The sequence below is a fragment of the Spermophilus citellus genome (genome assembly GCF_964194105.1).
Source record: "Spermophilus citellus genome assembly, chromosome: 1".
Lineage (NCBI taxonomy): Eukaryota > Metazoa > Chordata > Mammalia > Rodentia > Sciuridae > Spermophilus > Spermophilus citellus.
In genome coordinates this window covers 251,370,310-251,389,371 of record NC_138182.1, presented here as the reverse complement: position 1 = coordinate 251,389,371, position 19,062 = coordinate 251,370,310, and the positions used below count along the sequence as shown (strand labels likewise).

Sequence of the window (19,062 nt, the reverse complement as noted above, 5' to 3'; positions counted from 1 at the left end):
AGAGAGAGAGAGAGAGAGAGAGAGAGAGAGAATTTTTAAAAATATTTTTTAGTTTTCGGTGGATACAACATCTTTATTTTTTATTTGGTGCTGAGGATAGAACCCAGCGCCCCGCGCATGCCAGGTGAGCGCGCTACTGCTTGAGCCACATCCCCAGCCCATAATTTTCTCTTTTTTGAGGATACCAGTCAGGTTGGATTAGGGTGGACCTTACTTGCCTCAGTTTAACTTAATTACATTCTTAAAGGCCCTGTCTCCAAATACAGCCATATTCTGAGGTACTGGGGGGTTAGGCCTCAACATGTGAATCCGGGGGTGGGGGTTTGCAATTCAGCCCCAAACAAACTTTGATTTCTGTGCATAGTTAACAGTCTATTTTCTTTTCCCCACTTTGTTATTTTATCTGTTTATGTTTAATCCGTTCTTGGAAAATCAGAGAAAAAAACATAGTTTTAGCCCCAAATCAAGTAGTTTTAAATTCTGATTTCATTACTTAACTGTTGATTTGTCTCTCTGAATATCTGAATCCTCATCTCTAAAATGAGGATAAAAATTTCTACTTGTAGAGGTGTTTTGAAGAATAAATGAAGGAAAAGCCCAGTATAGGGCACATGGAAGGTTCCTGCAATACCTTCTATGTCCATGGTGCCTTGTCTTGTCCATGGCACTCAGGGCTAAGATGCTTATTGGCATCTTGAGGATGGTCTCTTTAGGATTATGGATCCACTCCTGAAGTTACATACCAGCTTGCATTAGGTGGCAGTTTGGCATGGGTTTCCTTGGGGAGAGACATGATTTAACTGCTTTTTATATGAATTTTCTGAAGATGATCTTTTTTTTTTAAATCTTTTTTTATACTAGGAATTGAACACAGGGATGCTGTACCACTGAGCTACATCCCCATCCTTCTTAAAATTTTATTTTCAGGTGGGGTCACACTTAGTTGCCCATGTTGGCCTTGAACTTGTGATCCTCCTGGATCTGCCTTCGAAATTGTTGGGATTACAATTTTGCTTCACTGTTCCTATCTTGAAGATAATAATTTTTTAAGGTACCTTTGTCAATTAACTTCATTGTGACCTAAGTTGAAGGACATAGAAGGAAAAAAACAGTTATTTCTATTTTTTTAAAAAAACCTTTTAATTATTTTATATTAACAAAATAATAAAATCAGAATATGTACCACATATTCATTGCCTTAATTTTGAAGGGATATTGATAGCTCATGTATATTCATACATTAAATGCATGGAAGGAAAATAAAGAATCTTATAGTTTCTATGAGAATATCATAGTTTCTTATTCATGATGCCTTTTAAGTTTGGCAGATTATTTTCCTGTTTGGGGAATTCTTATATCTTATGAAGTCATGGTGAAATCTTGATTTATTTGGTTTTTATATATATGGAATTTTGTAGTTGTGTGAGATTGGTTTTTAAGATAATGCTTGAAAAATCATTATAAACATGTTTCTTAATCATGAGATAAAAGCTTGTTTATAGGTTTCTTCTTTAGATAGATATTTAGAGACCAATCTGTTAAAAGATGCTATCGATGGAGGCATATTTTGTGAGTACAGTATTACATTTAGAAACATCTCCAAGAATCCAATTTATAAAAGTCAACTGTTTGCTAGCCAAACATTCCTTTGCTTCCATATACAAATAATTGATTGTGCAGAAAAAGTTGTCCTCTAGTTCAACAGTAGAGCTTGCATGTATAGCACTTTGCTTAGGTATTTAGGCATGGGTAGAAATCTCCTCATGTTCATGAGCACATCTATCCATAGCCTCTTCACCATGATGGAGGTGTCACATCTGTACTTGGCTTCACCATGGAGCTGGCTAAATCAGAGATTTGTTAAATAATGGATCTGTGGATCAGATGTTCAGCAATTTCTTGCTATATCCATTTATTACATAATTAATCATCTTTTTTTCTTACATGTACATATATATGTATGAACTTTTGTCTTCGTGTGTGACAGTTTTTTTTTTTTTTAAGCTTAAGGCCGAATATTTTAAATTTCATCCAAGATCTTGAAATTCCAAATGAACCTTTGGCTCATATCAGTTACAATGTCTTTGGCTGCCAGAAACAAAATTCCAACATAATCTGCCTCAAGGAAGCAGATATCTTTGTTCATGTTAACAGGAAAAAGTCCAGTTGTGCCTGTGGATCAGTGTTTTGTGGTCAGGAGGACTCCGGGTGTGCTCCTTTGTGTTCTTTCAACTTTGTCCTACTCTTTGAGTTGACCTTGTCCTCAGGACTCCAGTTTGTTCCATACAATATCCAGGGAATGAGACAAGCCACTTATGGCTTAAGGCCAGAAATCTATTTAGAAGCCCTTAGCAAACTTTCCCTTGTTCTTATTAGCCTTAATTGAGTTATGTACCCATTTCTGCTCCAATCCAAGTATACAGGGCTATGAGGTACTCAGCTTACACCTGGATCTCTGAGCCAGTAACCAGTAAGGTGATGTGGTTACCTTAGGCCAGCCAGGCTGCTGCTGAAGTGGTTTCTGAGGCCACCTTTCCTGAAGCTCATGGACGGTGTAGAGGAAATGGAATCAGAGTGGGGACAAAAGGAGTAAATGGGTGCGGGTAGGTACTAACATGCTCAGTGCGAAACAGTGTTGTTATAATGAAACTCTAAAATATGTAAACAGTGAAGTTCAGGTTGTTTTTCTTCACCTTCTCAATTTTACATTTGCTCAATATGTAGTAGTGCTACACTACATCAAGAACTATCCTTGTCTTTCTAGTACTTGTTCCTGAGAGATCTGTTTTGGTTTGGATGAATACATTCTGTAATTTGTCTTGTTAATCTATTTGCTAATATGAAGTAGGTATATTGTGTTCATGTTAAAGCAGAAAGTTTTTTTTGAGCCTCTGTCTAATTTGATGCTTCACAGGCCAGGAAGTGAAGAATTTCCCCATGATTACACGCCATTGAATAATTCCAGTAAACAATGCTAAATGCTCTTTGGAGTCATTATAAAATCTTGTGGTAAACCATTTCATCTTGCTGTCTTTTTGTTCTTAATATTTTTTAGTGGTTTCTTAATATTTTTTTTTCTTTTTGGGGTGATTGAAGTTGTCTGCCATGGCTTGATTCTTTTCCCAATAAGATAGAATCTGAGAATTTATTGATTTCAGATGATCATGTTAGACCTGATTTATTCAGAGAGGTATATTACAAATATTTTTTCCAGCAACTCTTTGGTCTTTGTCATTTAGTTTAAGGTGCATCACTCTTTTTGAACTTAGTGTTATAGAGAAGTTGATATATTATTTTGCTACATAGCAATAAGTTGTTAAAGCTGTTTTTAGAAATTAGTCATTTTTCTAGCAGTTCCCAATTTTAATGCTTTTAAAATCATATCTTAATATAAATTTATTGATACATATGATTATGAAAATATACTCTAAATTCAATAGCACTTAATAATGAATTTATTTGTGCATATTATCAAGAAACAGTACACCTGTGTGAAGCCTTTATAGGGAGTCTACAGTCAATTCTTGGTGTACACTGAGGTTCCAAGAGGTCTTCTAGTACTCTTCAGTATTCATGCTCACCCCAAATAATGGCTGGCCAATTGGAAAAGTCTGTAATTAAAAATTTCAGATGATTGCTTTACATACCCAGCTTTTCTAGTAATGTTGTATAACCTTTGAGTGCAACCTTTTTTCAGCTAGGGTCATCTAAACTCTAAATCCGTGACCAAAAAACAAACAAACAAAAAAAAAACCACCTCAGTGTTATAAGTAAAAGTTTCCTTTAGTCTACAAATGGGAGTCACTAAGTAATTACAAATTGAGTCAATGAATGAATAGTCACTTGAATGATGACTGTGAGTGCTTGATGTCCTGCCATTGTCTTGGCAAAAAGTATGGAAATAGCTTCCAAATGGGGAGGAACTGAGTAACTTTACCAGGAGAACTTCATGTCCATGAACCAGAAAGGAGCAAGCAATATTTCATAATGTTGGACATCATGTCACATCTTTCACCCAGTTTGTATTGTGCCAGGAAATATTTAAACATTTTCTCTTTCTTAATTATTTTTATATCAAAGTGATTTTTAAAAGAGGGGTAATTTTAGGAAATGTAATAATCTTGGCCTTTTTGGATATTGTATCTTTTGCAGATAAATGATAAATTTAACAGCAATGAGCTTCAAAATGGGAAATCCCAATTGTGCCTTCATAAAAGAAAATATCTTTCATCTGTGTTCTTTGATTGACTCTTCTGCAGTTATGTCTTAAAATACCCAAGATGCTCATTTTATCTTTTATCCTTATTTCTAGGACCTCATCAGATTGTATATTGGGAAGATTTTGCAGAAAACATTGGTTGTATTTTCCCCCTATGTTATACATTGTAAACAATCTGTATACACTTCCTGTTCTCCATCTTTAGTTGTGTCTTTGTCTTCCTTTATAAATATCTGTATTTTGGTGGTGCTGGGGATTAAACTCATTGCCTAGTACATGCTAGGCAAGTGCTCTACCACTGAACTACATCCCCAGCCTCTTTTATAAGTGTTTTCGTGTGCTCTTTGAAAGACTATCCTAACTACACATTTAGGATGTTGCTGTAGTGCCGCAGTCTTGGCTGGGCACAGAATCACGAGCCACCACACAGCTTTGTAGATTCAAACAGCAATTCTTTATTCCCGAACTCACACCGGCCTCCACACACGTTCTGGGGCAATCCCAGTTCTACTGCCACCCGATTCACCTACTCCACGAGGCTTTTTCTTCCCAAAATGCTCTGAGTCTCACGAGAGCTCAATGGGAGCTCAGGCAGCAGGAACGCCCTAATCCCGGCAGCAATAATCCTCAACATCGAACTTCCCTAAAACCCTTATCTTTTTTTTTTTTTTTTAAAAGAGAGAGTGAGAGAGGAGAGAGAGAGAGAATTTTTAACATTTATTTTTTAGTTCTCGGCGGACACAACATCTTTGTTTGTATGTGGTGCTGAGGATCGAACCCGGGCCGCACGCATGCCAGGCGAGCGCGCCACCGCTTGAGCCACATCCCCAGCCCCTAAAACCCTTATCTTAAACCGGGTTACCCCCTAAACCCAAGGACCGGGATACTTCCTCAAACCTGGATCAGCTCTAAACCCGGATCCGCCTTGGTCTTTGAGCAAGGTCACCTTACATGCAGTGTCAACAGCGAAATCATTAACATGGGGTACGCTAGCAAGGAAATTTTGATGCGTCATTTCTACTTGGTAATGGCCCTCAGCACTGTAGTTGGGAGGACAGGTAACTTTGCATGAAGCCTTTTCAGTTAGTAAGTAAAGAGGGTTGGTCTGATGCTTTTTCAAAGTTATTCTAATTCTCCCTAGTACCGAATCTTAAACCACCTTCTCTAATTAAAGGAGAACATGGTTGTGATTTTGTGGAAATACTCTTTTATTTTTTATTAAAACAATATGTGGCTTTTGTTAGAGAGGCAATGAAGTACAAAACAGAAAATAGAAAATAACGAAATAGCTAGAAAATAGGAAATAATATAAGCGATCCCTCTACTTAGTGAATACTGTTAACATTTTACCATTTCCTTTCTATATTTTTTTTTCAGTGTGTTTTTATAATGTTTAGATCAAGGTGTACTATGTCTTTTCCCCTCATTTAGAATAGAAAGCTTTCCATTTACTGCAATATGATATATCATTAAGAATCCTTGTGAATATATTTTGATGGTTTTGCAGAATTTTCTCATTGGGATGTGCCATATTTTATTTAATTGCTCCCCCAAAGTTGGGCTTTTAATTTATTTCTGTCAATTAAAAAAAAGTTCTTGTAACATTTATTTCTGCATAACGTCTATGTCTGCATTTTCACTTACTTTCCCAAGGATTAATCAGATATTAAAAGTAGCATCACTGGATATCAATGTTTTTGGCCAGTTGATATACACTTAATGAACTGATTTTTTGAAAGACTGTGTAGTTCATAATTTCATCAGTAAGTTTTTTAGTTAATTGTTTTATCTCAACATTAGACATCATGACTTTTTGACTTTGCTAGTTTTAGAGGCCAAAAAAACAATTTCTTACTTTTCCCCCATATTTCTTTGACTGTAGTAGAACTTTTTTCCATTAAAAAATTGACCATTTATGTTTATTGTTCATTTATCTATTAGAATCTTAGCATTTTGTTTTTATTTAAATTTCTGTGAACTTTTTAGTAGACTAATTTGTGTCATTTGTGATTTTTGAGGATTATAATATGTACATTTTTCAAATTTAAATATATTGATGCTTTTCTTTGTAATTTCCCTCATTGCTTCGAATTTAGAAAGTAGTTTCTGTATTCACAAACTAGAGAAATATTTAAGCAGTTCTCTTCTTCCACTTTTCTTTCTTTTGTTGGGTTGGTTCTCTTACAGTTAATTCTGATCTACCTAGTAAAAGGATATTATGTTTGGGTAGAGTCTTTTTTTCTTCCAAATACCTAACTAATCATCTTATTTCTTTTGTTCTTTACATTTTATGACGCCACATTTATCAGACATTGACTTTTATCATATTAGGCTATTAGAGTAAGATAGTATTTTGAAATTGTCTCCTCAGTTTTTCTCTTGACCTATTCTTTTGAGGATTTGCTCATTGGGAGCTTTTATTTACTACCCTGCTTCTCTTTTGGCTCTCTTTTTCACCCATCTGTTATTAATTTTTATTTCTGCACTTCTTCCAGAATTAAAAAAAATTGCTTCATATTTGAGTGCTTACGGGCAGCTGCACTGTTAGATTTATCATTATATTCCCTGTAGCCCTTATTAAGATTTCTTAATTTTAAAATTAGAACATTTGAGAGATAAGAAAAAGTGCAGAGAAGAAAATAACTTGGTCTCCCCATTCAAATATACCATAATTTTGTTAAATGTTATTTGACAGAATTTACCACAATCTATATAGTATATGTGTGTGTGTATGTGTGTGTACATATAAATGAGAAATGCTGAAATGTACACATTTATAAGTGTATACTACTTTGTTATGTGCTTTTTACTTATAATAATTTTATATCTTTAAATATTCCTCTCTGAATGAAGTAGATTTTTAAATTATTCTGGTGATCTCTACCAGTCTGTACACTAAATAATCACTCATCATGAAAGAGTATGCTGTTGTTTCAAAATGATCGAGTTTTGGAGAAATAATATGGATAGAACACCTGTTATCTCTAAGAAGCACATATGTATATGTATTTTTTAAGACTGTGCTACTGCACAGTCGTTTTATTCAGGTTGAGTGAGTAAAATGTGAGAAGACAAATAGATTGGTGCATTTTATGTGTTTTTGAAGGATGCTAAATGGTTTGGCCACTTGAGGTCTTGCAGAGTGGTAGCATTGCAGTCTAGGGACTGATCCTTGGCTATTGATGTCTCAGAAAGAAGAAGGAATCCAGAATTTCTAGGGCAAGAGAAATTACATGCCAAGAATTTGTACATTGGTAGCTGCAAAGTCTGTTCAGTCAAGTCAAAGGGGTAGACCTGAATTCAAAGGGTCATTTTAGGTACAATGACTGGAGGGCACAAGGAAGGTGGAAGGAAAATCTCTAACAAACAGGAGGTTGGGCAGTAGAGAAGTGGCTCTGGCTGAGAGGGTCGGAGTGGTGATGACAGCAATATCTGGAGAGTACAGGTGAGCACTTTAGATTGACCTCATTGTGAGGATGCAACTGCCATCTTTCACTGGGGAGCTGAGGAACATGACCTTTATTATGGGATTCTCATGGTCGAGTACGATTTAGTTAAATATTTTTAAGGATCCTTTGCTAGATTATGTGGGGAGGGAAGAGGGAATACTTTCAGGGAATTTTGAGAAGTTATGAAACTATCAGGACTTTAAGGCATTGTCTTTTGGGAAAAATGTGTCTTGATGCTTACTGTATCCATGGATACTCAGAAGAGAGAACCAGAGATTATCCAACAAATCATGTGGCAGCCAGTTGATTATGGTTGAGGCTAAAGGTCCAATGGGTAGTAATGAGAGGGCATACTAGAAGAGCACCTCAGCTCAGGAAGGAAGGCCTTCAGTAAGGAGAGCCTCGGGATTTGAACTTGATCTTGACAATATGAAGTTTGTAGCAAAAACGAGTTACCACATAAACTCTCATATCTTCACAGTCTTTTATCACATGTGCTACAAAGGAGTGTTATTTTTCTTTTTGAATCGTATGTATACCAGTCAAGTGGATTGGAAATTAGATATTGTAACACAAATTTTATTTTTAATTGATTTCTGTTTATAAAGTTGACATGGCACTTTCTGTTCTCTCCTAGAAGTTATCCTTGTTAAATTAAGGTAGGTTAATACAATGTGTTGGGTAATCTGGTGATATTTGTTAAGATGTGTGGAAATAGTCTATTTTGTAATTTGTAAAGCAGTACCAACTATACTCTTGACATTTATGAATTGTTTAACTTGAGTGAACAACATGATTTCTGTAATGGCTTATTATTATTCATTAAAAAAAAACACCAAATTGTTTCTCTCTGGGTATGTGAGCTAGTTGGGAAAAGCAGGGCTGAGATTCTCATGCTGAGCAGGTGGCAAACCTCACTCACCAGCTGAATGGCTCCATCCTGCACACTGGCCTTACAGCCTACATTAATATTTTTTCCTGTAGAGAAAGATCTATCTCAACTGTGTTACCTATGGTCTTTAGTGATATCTTGGAAAGAGTTAAAATTGCAGATGTTAAATTCCTGAGTGCCCAGAGACTCCTTACCAATTAGAATATAAAGCTTTTCAGAGTGATAATTTGTATTGTTTTCTTTAATTTTATTAGGTAAAAAAGCTCCTGTTTTATTTAGTAAAGAAATGATTGAGTCAATGAAGGAAGGTTCAGTTGTTGTGGATCTAGCTGCAGAAGCTGGCGGAAACTTTGAAACCACTAAGCCAGGAGAACTTTATATTCATAAGGTATAGCAAAAAAACATTTTCTGCCTGTGAATGAATGCTACTATTATTATTAATTTGTGAGGTATTTTTTTTTTTTTTGCAGTACTGGGAATAGAATTCATGGCAGGTGTTCTGTCACTGAGCTACATCCCAGCTTCCTCTGAGGGGGATGTTTATTCCTTTAAATATTTGAAAAAATTGAGACCTGAAACTTTTTAAAATTAAAAACAGGTGCAGTTAAAGATCTTTTTGAAATTCGTACTTATGTTTGAGAGAATGTATGTATATATATGCAAAAGATATATAATTTTAAAACTTAGTATTGAGTATGAATGGGAATTGTCTTGGAAAGAATGTGAGCATAAGGTAATATACCTCTTTGACTGTATGCGTTTTCATTTAGGGAGTCACTCATATAGGCTACACAGACCTTCCCAGCCGGATGGCCACCCAGGCCAGTACTCTGTATTCCAACAATATTACCAAGCTCCTGAAGGCTATCAGCCCTGACAAAGATAATTTTTATTTTGAAGTGAAAGATGATTTTGACTTTGGTACAATGGGTCATGTCATTAGAGGAACTGTGGTGATGAAGGTAAGTAGAGATGTCTTCCTTCCTGTGTTTTTTTTTTTTTTTAAATTTTGCAGTACTAGCAATTGCACCCAGGGGGCTCTACCACTGAGCTGCATCCCAGCCCTTATTATTATTTTATTTTGAGTCAGAGTCTTTTCAAGATGCCAGGCTTGAATGCCAATTGAATGTGGTAATTCTCTTGCCTTAGCCTCCCTAGTTGCTGGGATTATAGATGTGCACTACTGCTCCTGGCCCTTCCTGTGTTTTTAATGTAAATTCATTTTAGAATTTTTGTTCAGGCAAGAATCATTTTCAAATATTAATGTGCTCTAGTGAAATACTGACATACCAGGTTTATGCCAATAAAATTATTTAAAAGTGGAGAATGATTTAAAGAAAAATATTTCAAAGTCTCAAATATATACAACTCACTGAAAATGTTCTTTGCATTTGAAAACCAGAAACAAATGGAAATTGAATAAAATAAAGCAGTGTTCTCTCCACAGGCCTGCTTTTTTGGGTTTGATCTATATTTTCTATATACGTTCTACACACATACAAATTATAGATCTATGTATGTGTAATACAAACATTACATATTTGTGTACACGTTATAAATTTTATGAATTTATAATATACTTATGTAAAATTATATGTAGAATAGCTTTTTTTTAAAAAAACAGTTATTTCTGTAAGTGGTTTTTGAAATATTGGTTTGACCTTTTAAAATAATACTATTTTTTGGGGCTGGGGATGTGGCTCAAGCGGTAGCGCGCTGGCCTGGCATGTGTGCGGCCCGGGTTCGATCCCCAGCACCACATACAAAAACAAAGATGTTGTGTCCGCCGATAACTAAAAAATAAATATTAAAATTCTCTCTCTCTCTCTCTCCCTCTCTCACTCTCTCTTTAAAAAAAATAATAATACTATTTTCTGATCTCTGTTAGGATGGTGAAGTGATTTTCCCTGCTCCCACACCGAAAAATATTCCTCAAGGTGCCCCAGTAAAACAGAAGACAGTGGCTGAGCTAGAAGCTGAAAAGGCAGCTACTGTTACACCATTCAGGAGGACCATGGCCACAGCTTCTGCCTACACAGCAGGTGAGGATCCTGGCTGTGTAGCAAAGAGACCTGATTGTGTTCATTTTATATGTAATGTCGTTAATTGTCAAATTAGGTAAATGCAATGGTGGTGTTGTTCTGTAGATTCCATTCATAACTGGGCCTGAAAGACTTGACTTTTTATCAACATGTTACTTGTCTCACTTCTTTTTCTTCTTCTTTTTTAAATATTTAGTTTTTAGTTGTAGGTGGACACAGTCCTTTATTTTTATGTGGTGCTGAGGATCGAACCCAGTGCCTCACACACGCTAGGCTAGCGCTCTACCTCTGAGCCACAACCCCACCCCACTTGTCTCACTTCTTTGGGATTGATTAACCACTCCAGAGACACAAACTGTATGCTGAATACTTAAGAGAAGCCATGTGAAATGACATCCAGCCTGTGAGCATGATTCCTTTTATAGAAAACATTTTAAATATAGTCATTGATATTTCTATCCACACTGATTATATTGGTCGTGATGGATATCAGATTGTGTTGGTGTTAAGTTACGTGTAAGTGTAGTTAAGGGCATCTTGTACTTTGCAAAACATCAGTTGTGAGTAGTTGGCTAAGTATCTGAGTAGTTGGGTAAGACTGGGAAGCCAAATATTTGCCTTAAAGAATAAACACTGCAATTATATAGCCTTTGGATATTTGACTAACATTCTAAATTACTCACCTAGTAAAAATTTACTATTTTGATTTTGATCTCTTTACAATTTAACATAAGTTTTTTGTTGTTGTTTTTAAGTTCAACTTTGTGAAAACCTGAAAGAATTATTGTAAAATAGTGACAAATATTCATTATGGTTATGCATTGTTAGATACTGAAATCTGGGTATTTGATTTAAAATTGGTTTCTCTTTCATAGAACAAATTAAAAATATTTAGATCTACTTAGAGCCAAAATAAAAACAAAGGAAAACTTTAAAGAACGAAGAACAAGCACCAGGCACACAGAATTCTTGTAGCCTCAGCATTATCTGAATTCCCATGTGAGTCCAGATGTTCTAAAGCTAAGTGTGTAACTCCTTGAATAAAGAGCTCGATTCAGCAAAATGAGTGGAAAGCTTCTGGTGATGAACATTGCAAGTAGATAGGGCAGTGTCCCTACTTGCACTCACTTGTTTAAAAAAAAGAAAAAAAGAAACTAAATTATTGTATCACACATGGAGTTTTTTCTGAGTAGGATTATAAATTTCTATTTATCTTTAAAATTCCTAAGAAAATGATGGGAAAGTGCATGCAGTTTTATTTTTCTAGGTTTCAGTTATATTTATTGAGTCAAGGTATATTGCTTTTTGCTAGATTATTAAAGAATTGATCTTTGTATGTCTCTTTGATGATGCAAACAAATGACTATGGATTATGATAATTCAATATTTTCTGACTAATGTGGTTAGAATAAGAATTATCATTTAGTGAGTGCTAGGCATTGTGCTGAATATTTCATATGCCTTAGGCTAATTTTATTCTTTATAAGAATTCAGTAAGGTAGGCATAATATTATATTCTTTTGCAGATGAAGACAGGGTTACTAATTTTATGGATAAAGACACCAAAGCACAGACAATTTAGGCAATTTGCTTTAGATCACACAGTTGGAGAGCACCAGAATGAGGATTTGAACCAGGCAGTCTGACTTTGGAAAACTTATGATTAACTACAACCCTAAATAGCTCTCTGATTTTTAACTAGAAGGCCAAATATTTTATCTGACTTTCCCTCCAGATGGTTAACAGGCCATGTGTTAGAACCTTGGAAATATTGTATGTGGGTAGAAAAACATAAACCTTCACTCTTACTGAATGACTTAAAGTAAAATTAATGTCAATTTGTAGATGTCCCAGTTATACCGTTTAGAAAGTAATAGTTCCTACCAAAGAAGTGAGAGGTTCCTCCCCGGTAATGCACTGTAGTTCTATTTTCACTGACCATTAGGTAACCGTTTCTCCTGCTGCAAAGCAGCTATCCACATGTTTGCTATTAAGGAAGGCGCTAATTAAAGATGTATGTTCAGAACTGACTGTTTGTATTCTGCACATTCTTAATTTAATTTGTATTTTTTTTTTCCTTTTCTTTGTAAAATCCTGTTTGCTGACTTGGTGTTGAGGCTAGAGCTGACTGCCCTGGCCAGCAGTCCAGTCCAGATTCGGGAGCAATTGCAAAACTTCTGTCCCGGGTGGGTGGAAGCCATATGTTTTGGGGAGGTGCTGGAGTGAATGAAATCCTTCCTACTCTTTTAAAACCTCTCTTCCTCAGCCAATTCTGAGAGTGACATAAAATTGGCCTCATAAAAGTCCTGTCTTATAAAGGTTATGTCTTGCCCAAGTAGAAAATGCTTTGTAGCTCCTCTGTAGGCCTATAATTCTGGAATAAAAATGTTTGTATAAATACATGTGGCATTGTCAATGAAAGTTGAAACACAGAAGAGGACAAAGCTTTGCAAAGGAAAATGTGCAAATTATTATTAAGGTGACTCATAAATATTAGTGGATCTTTACAAAGTATTTGAGAGATGGAGTGGTCAGAAAGTTGTGTTTTGTCCATAATATCTTCCTCCTTCCCCTACTTCTCAAATGCCAAATGTGTAATTTGCTCTTTGTTGGCAAGGGAGTAGAATGTGAGACACAGACTCTTCATATGTTTGACTGTGTGTGGAGGTATGTATGTGTTCTTTTTTAATCTGAGATAACGGGAAGTCATCTCACACTCTCTACTTTCTTTCTCTAGGTCTCACTGGGATGCTGGGTTTGGGCATTGTGGCTCCCAATCTAGCCTTTTCTCAGATGGTGACCACTTTTGGCTTGGCCGGCATCGTGGGGTACCACACCGTCTGGGGAGTGACTCCTGCTCTCCACTCACCACTGATGTCTGTGACTAATGCAATCTCAGGTTTGTTCTTCATGTGTTTGCTTCATCTTAGGTTTTCAAAGGCTTCTTAGCTTTAGGAGTACTTTCCATGAGGTTTATAAAGTCTGTGTTTTCAAATTGTTTCCCTTGGTATAAGAGGTGGTTATTAAGGTGACTCACAGCTTCCCCAAAGGTGGGGGTTGGGTTGTGAAGTAAAAGGTCATGCAGCATTAGCCCTTTGGGCTGCTTCTGTTTCAAGCAATGCAGGTCGACTGGTATTTCTTTCAATTATGATTTCCTTTAAGGAAAGGTTTTCACTGATGAAATGTGAAAACTCCTGTTTCACAGAATCAGTTGCCACATCCTATGGGTGCTCTTCTTAAGTCAAACTGACATTCAGCCTATCGAGGTTCCAATAAGTGATACCAATACATGGTATCAGTTCACAGTAAAGCACAGGAGATAGGAACTGGCTTGCTGAGACAGCATCAGGCATTTCTTTATTCTGATCCAAGCTGTCATCCATGTGGCTGCCTAGGAACTGTTCTTTGGCCCCCAGTGATGGCTCCAACATGAGGAAATGATACACACATGGGACAGGCAACAGGTCCCTTGATCGTTTCTTTTTTCTTCTCTGGTGGTGCTGGGGATTAAACCCAAGGCCTCACATATGCCAGGCAAGCACCCTACCACTGAGCTACATTCTGAGCCATCCATGGGCATTTCTTATAACATTGTTAGGATTTCTGCAGAGATGTCAAGTTTCAAGAGGTACTATACTCAGGAAAGCCCGAAGCTGCGACATCCCCATCAAGTATTTATAGTTCACAATTAGTCCTTTCCAGTCTGTTTATAAGGTATCTATCTACCTGTAGACACTTTTCCCTATAAGCAATGTTGTTTAGTGGCATTGTTGATTTATATCAATCAGGGTCAGAGCAAAAATGTTAAAGGAAGGTCAGATTCTAATGCAAAAGGAGGAAAGGTTTTGCTAACATTTTGCCCACGATAGTACTTTAAGTGAGAAAGGTGTGGAGGTGTGTTATCAATAGTCCTCATTAGGAAAATTGTTTATGTCTGAATGGAGGCACAGAGAGGCTGCTTTGTGTTTGGTAGTGAGAACTTTCCCCTTGTGAATCTGTGTATTGTGTATCTGGTCTGTCCTTCAGCTGTGACATTTCATTTGGAGTTATCTCTATAATCACCATATTAATGTTTTCTTTCTAGGTTTGACAGCAGTTGGTGGATTGGCACTGATGGGGGGACATTTGTATCCTTCCACAACTTCTCAGGGTCTTGCTGCTCTTGCTACATTCATCTCCTCAGTCAACATTGCAGGTATAATGATCATGAAAGAACCTAGAGTGCTATTTTTTTTTTCCTTTTGGTACCAGGGATTGAACCCAGCGGTGCTTAACCACTGAGCAACATCCCCAGCCCTTTTTTACTTTGAGACAGTGCCTTACCAGGTTGCTGAACCTGGCCTTGAACTTGTGACCCTCCCTTTTCAGCCTCCTTATTTTGGTATTGCAACCATATATTACTGTGCTCAGCTTAGAGTACTATTTTTAATGAAGACACAGGCTGCAAATTCAAATCAGAATAAAATGGACTTTCTGACTTTAAGAAACTAACTGTACCATGAAGGACTATTTCACTCAGACCATAAATGCTCTTTGTGAAGGAAACTTGATAATTTTGCCCATTTGTAATTGTTAGAAACTCTGTTGATAAAAGAGCAACTTTCCCCATGCCCCCAAACAAACAAAATGATGTCTTGCTACAAGTTAACTAGAAAGTTATCAAGTGCATAGTTTTGGATTACAATGATTTAGTGCTATCACCTAACATCTACAAAGGCGTATAATTTTATATAACATTTTAGTCATCTGCCTTACTGCAGACAATGTTTGTTCCTAAAAACTGAAAGCTTAACACCCTATTCATGTATGAGTCTCATTTGGTGCTATTTTGTAGCTAAAATTCTTAAATGTGTCCAAGAAACATGGTGCCTGTCCATATGCTATTTTTTCTTTATCACTTAGTACAGTTTAACAAATGAAATAACCTAATATTAAGAAAAAATAGGGGCTGGGGTTGTGGCTCAGTAGTTAGATGCTCACCTAGCATGGGCAGGGCGCTGGGTTTAATTCTCAGCACCACATAAAAATAAAATAAAGGTATTGTGTCCAACTACAACTAAAACAAAATATTTTTAAAAAGAAAAAAAATTCCGACCATTGATCTTTTGCATTTCCAAGCTTTTTGAAGGGCTGTTTGCTTTTAGTCATGCAGAAATAGTTGTTTTTGCATTTTGATAGCAAGTTTCCTTCCTGAATATATGTGAAAATATGTAGGGTTTTTTTTTCCCCACCAATTTCTGGCTTGAATAGTAGAATGATTTTTATTTTTGACATTCTAAAAATGTTACTTAAGTTATATTTATACCTAGGTGATAAAATATGTTTAAACAGAAAAATTATAACACTTTGGAAAAAAAAATCACTCTGCTCAATGGGACACCTCGTTTTGTTTTGTCTTCCCTTTGCTTTGATAAGGTGGCTTTCTGGTGACTCAGAGAATGCTGGACATGTTCAAGCGTCCTACGGATCCCCCAGAATATAATTACCTGTATCTGCTTCCTGCTGGCACTTTCGTGGGTGGATATTTAGCTGCCCTTTATAGTGGCTATAACATTGAACAAGTAAGAGGATTTTTGAATGGTTTTATTTTTACCACTGTATTTTCTTCCTTATTAGATTTAACATTATTATTACCACAATTCAAACTCTCAAGAAAATACTACTCTGCCAAGCAAATTTAGTAATTACCATTCCTTAAGTATAAGGACCCTGGATTCTACAGATAGAGTTGCCTGCTAATAGGGGTTTACCTGTCCCTAAATTTTTACATGAAAAAAAAGTTGAGAAGGTACTAGTACCTTCTTTATGTACATGGCTGGGTTGTTGTAAGGTTTCAATGAAATAATCAGTGATTAATTTGACAAATTTTTGTTATTAAGAACTTAGTCGTTTTCCTGCTTTCTTTCTCCTTTTTGGACACTTTACCACCAAGCTGTATCCCTAACCCTTTTTATTTTTCATTTTGAGACAGGTTCTTGCTAGGTTGCTTAGGGCCTTGCTGAACTTTTCCTATTTTTTTCCTACTTCTACAAATCCAGTAAGTCATGTTGTTACCAGGAAATGTCAGGCCAATTCATTTTTAAAAAGAAAATTTAAAAATTAATGTTGAATAGTAAAAGAGAAATAATCAAGTTGAACTTTGAAAGTTCCCAGTCAAAATATAATAGAGCCTCAACTTTGATCTGAACTATTTTCCATTTCTTTTCAATGACTGTCACTGATTGCAACCTCTGTAACAGAAGAATCATGTCTCTCCTGGTTTCTTCTGTGTTTCTAACATAGAGTATTTGTTGAATTAACAGAATATTTTTTAGGAAAAGTTGAATCAATGAGTCAGGGACATGAAAGTCTGAATTCCAGATTTGCCCTTTTCATTTGACCTTGAAGAAATCATGTAATCTTTTTAGTTTCAGATTTTCTCTTTTGTAAATTGAAGATAGTGATTCTTTCTTCATGTTGGTCTCATGAAACTAAGTCAAGTGAAGTCTATGCACATTTCCTGGCTCTTATGACATCAGGGCTTAGCTCCTTTGTAACATTTGGTCAGGTTTAGTATCACATCCAACAATAACTCCATTAAATTTAGATATTTTTATATGTATTTATGTATAACGTGTATAACCCAGAAGAAACCAATTTACATAATGGTATAATTGCAAATACAACACAAAGTATTTAACATGCTAATATTCCTAACAGGTAGGAAAACATACTGAAATATGAAAAGAGCTCAGATTTGTCCCTTTGTTATCCAAACTTAAATTGTCCTTAGAGAATCATGTTTCCATCAGAGAGGTCCTCTCTAATCTAATAGATGGAAGGTTTTAATAATCTCTCTTTCTCTCTCTCTCTCTTTCCCCTTTCCTTTGAAAGATCATGTACCTAGGCTCGGGCTTGTGCTGTGTTGGTGCCCTGGCTGGCCTTTCCACCCAGGGAACAGCTCGTCTTGGCAATGCATTGGGTATGATTGGGGTTGCTGGAGGCCTGGCAGCCACACTTGGAGGCTTAAAACCGGACCCAGAATTGTTAGCTCAGATGTCTGGAGCAATGGCTTTGGGCGGTACCATTGGTAAGCACTTTTAGGCTTCTGCCTTCATGGGAACCCATGTCCTTCAAATACTTGAGGGCATTCCGCTCAGGGATTGTAATGTGCTGTTCTACATTGCTTAGCGATGGGAATACATTTTGAGGAATGCGTCCTTTCATTGTGGTGCAAATATCATAGAGTGCACTTACACAAATCTAGGTGGCATAGCCTTTTATATATCTGGGCTTATGATGCAGGCTAATGCTTCTAGGCTACAAATCTGTATGTTACTGTACTGAATATGTATGGAGTTTTAATATAATGGTATGTATTTGTGTATCTAAACAGAAAAGTTACAGTACAAATACTGAGCATTTGGAGTTTTTCATCTTTATTATAACCAATAGGACCAATATCATGTCTCTTTATCAAAGTATCTTTATATGGTGCATGCATGGCTGTACTTTGTTAAAGTAAGTCCTTTTATTAGCAGCCTGGTTTCTGAACACATATTTCTGTTTGAGGCCCATACTGATGAAGGAATTAAATTAAATTACTTTAATGGAAATTACATCAGTAAATATTATCATATTTATTAAAGTTGGTATAATTTTCGTTGAAATTCCAGTATTTTAAAACATTGAGTAACTATGACGACTGGGTCAAAAGAGATGGTAAGAATTTGACTGTACTCAGTTTTTATTTTCCTTTACTATGCCTAGTTGGCTGATGGTAGAATAGGGTGCTGAAATACTTACGTTTGTACTATATATAGGCACATCTTTTGATCTGGTCGTAAATAACAGTTGAAAATTCTGCTTCTTAGACCTGTTAAAAACTTGAAAATTACATGGGTGGGCAAAGAAACCATTGTTAATCATGTTTAGTATGTTAGTACTGTTGTTAAATTTTCAGGAATTTTGCAAGTTTTTAAATATAACCACCATTAAAACCTAAATTACATAAATTTAAAATAAAATATATTAGAAGCAAAGGTAATAATACTAAAAACACATACTTTTGTAACTAACCAGATTTTATCAACTATGCTCTTGGGATTATTTATGTCTATTATGGGGTTTAATAGAAATAGTATGAGGTAGTGGGCTATTATACATTTCTTCTCAGTCCCAAATTCAGTACTATCACATCGGCAGGTAGAAATGATCCTTGGTAGAAGTATTTGTACTATTGAAATAAACATATGCTGCACATCTGGGCTTGATTTGTTATTTTATTTATTGTTCAGACATAAGAAAGTGAAGGAAAAATATTAATAATACAGTTTAAGCTTAAAATATGTTGTGACTATAGCCCTTGCAGTATAAGTAACACAAAAAGTTGAACAGTCTTCCAATGTTTGAAAACTGTTATCAGATTCAGCAAAGAAGTCCCTTGCAGAGTTGGCAAATGAGTGAAGTTCTCACATACAT

General features: G+C 35.9%; 1 protein-coding gene across 5 annotated transcripts in view; it reads left to right on the top strand.

Annotated features, from left to right (window-relative positions):
* Nucleotides 1-19,062, top strand: part of NNT (nicotinamide nucleotide transhydrogenase) — an 87,700-nt gene that overhangs the window by 31,236 nt on the left and 37,402 nt on the right. For all 5 annotated transcript variants that reach the window (XM_081280947.1, XM_081280948.1, XM_081280946.1 and 2 more), the window contains 7 exons: nt 8,815-8,948; nt 9,331-9,522; nt 10,449-10,602; nt 13,340-13,501; nt 14,687-14,797; nt 16,018-16,163; nt 17,476-17,671. In XM_081280947.1, coding sequence (XP_081137073.1) covers nt 8,815-8,948; nt 9,331-9,522; nt 10,449-10,602; nt 13,340-13,501; nt 14,687-14,797; nt 16,018-16,163; nt 17,476-17,671 — 1,095 coding nt within the window. The remainder of the gene's footprint in view (nt 1-8,814; nt 8,949-9,330; nt 9,523-10,448; nt 10,603-13,339; nt 13,502-14,686; nt 14,798-16,017; nt 16,164-17,475; nt 17,672-19,062) is intronic.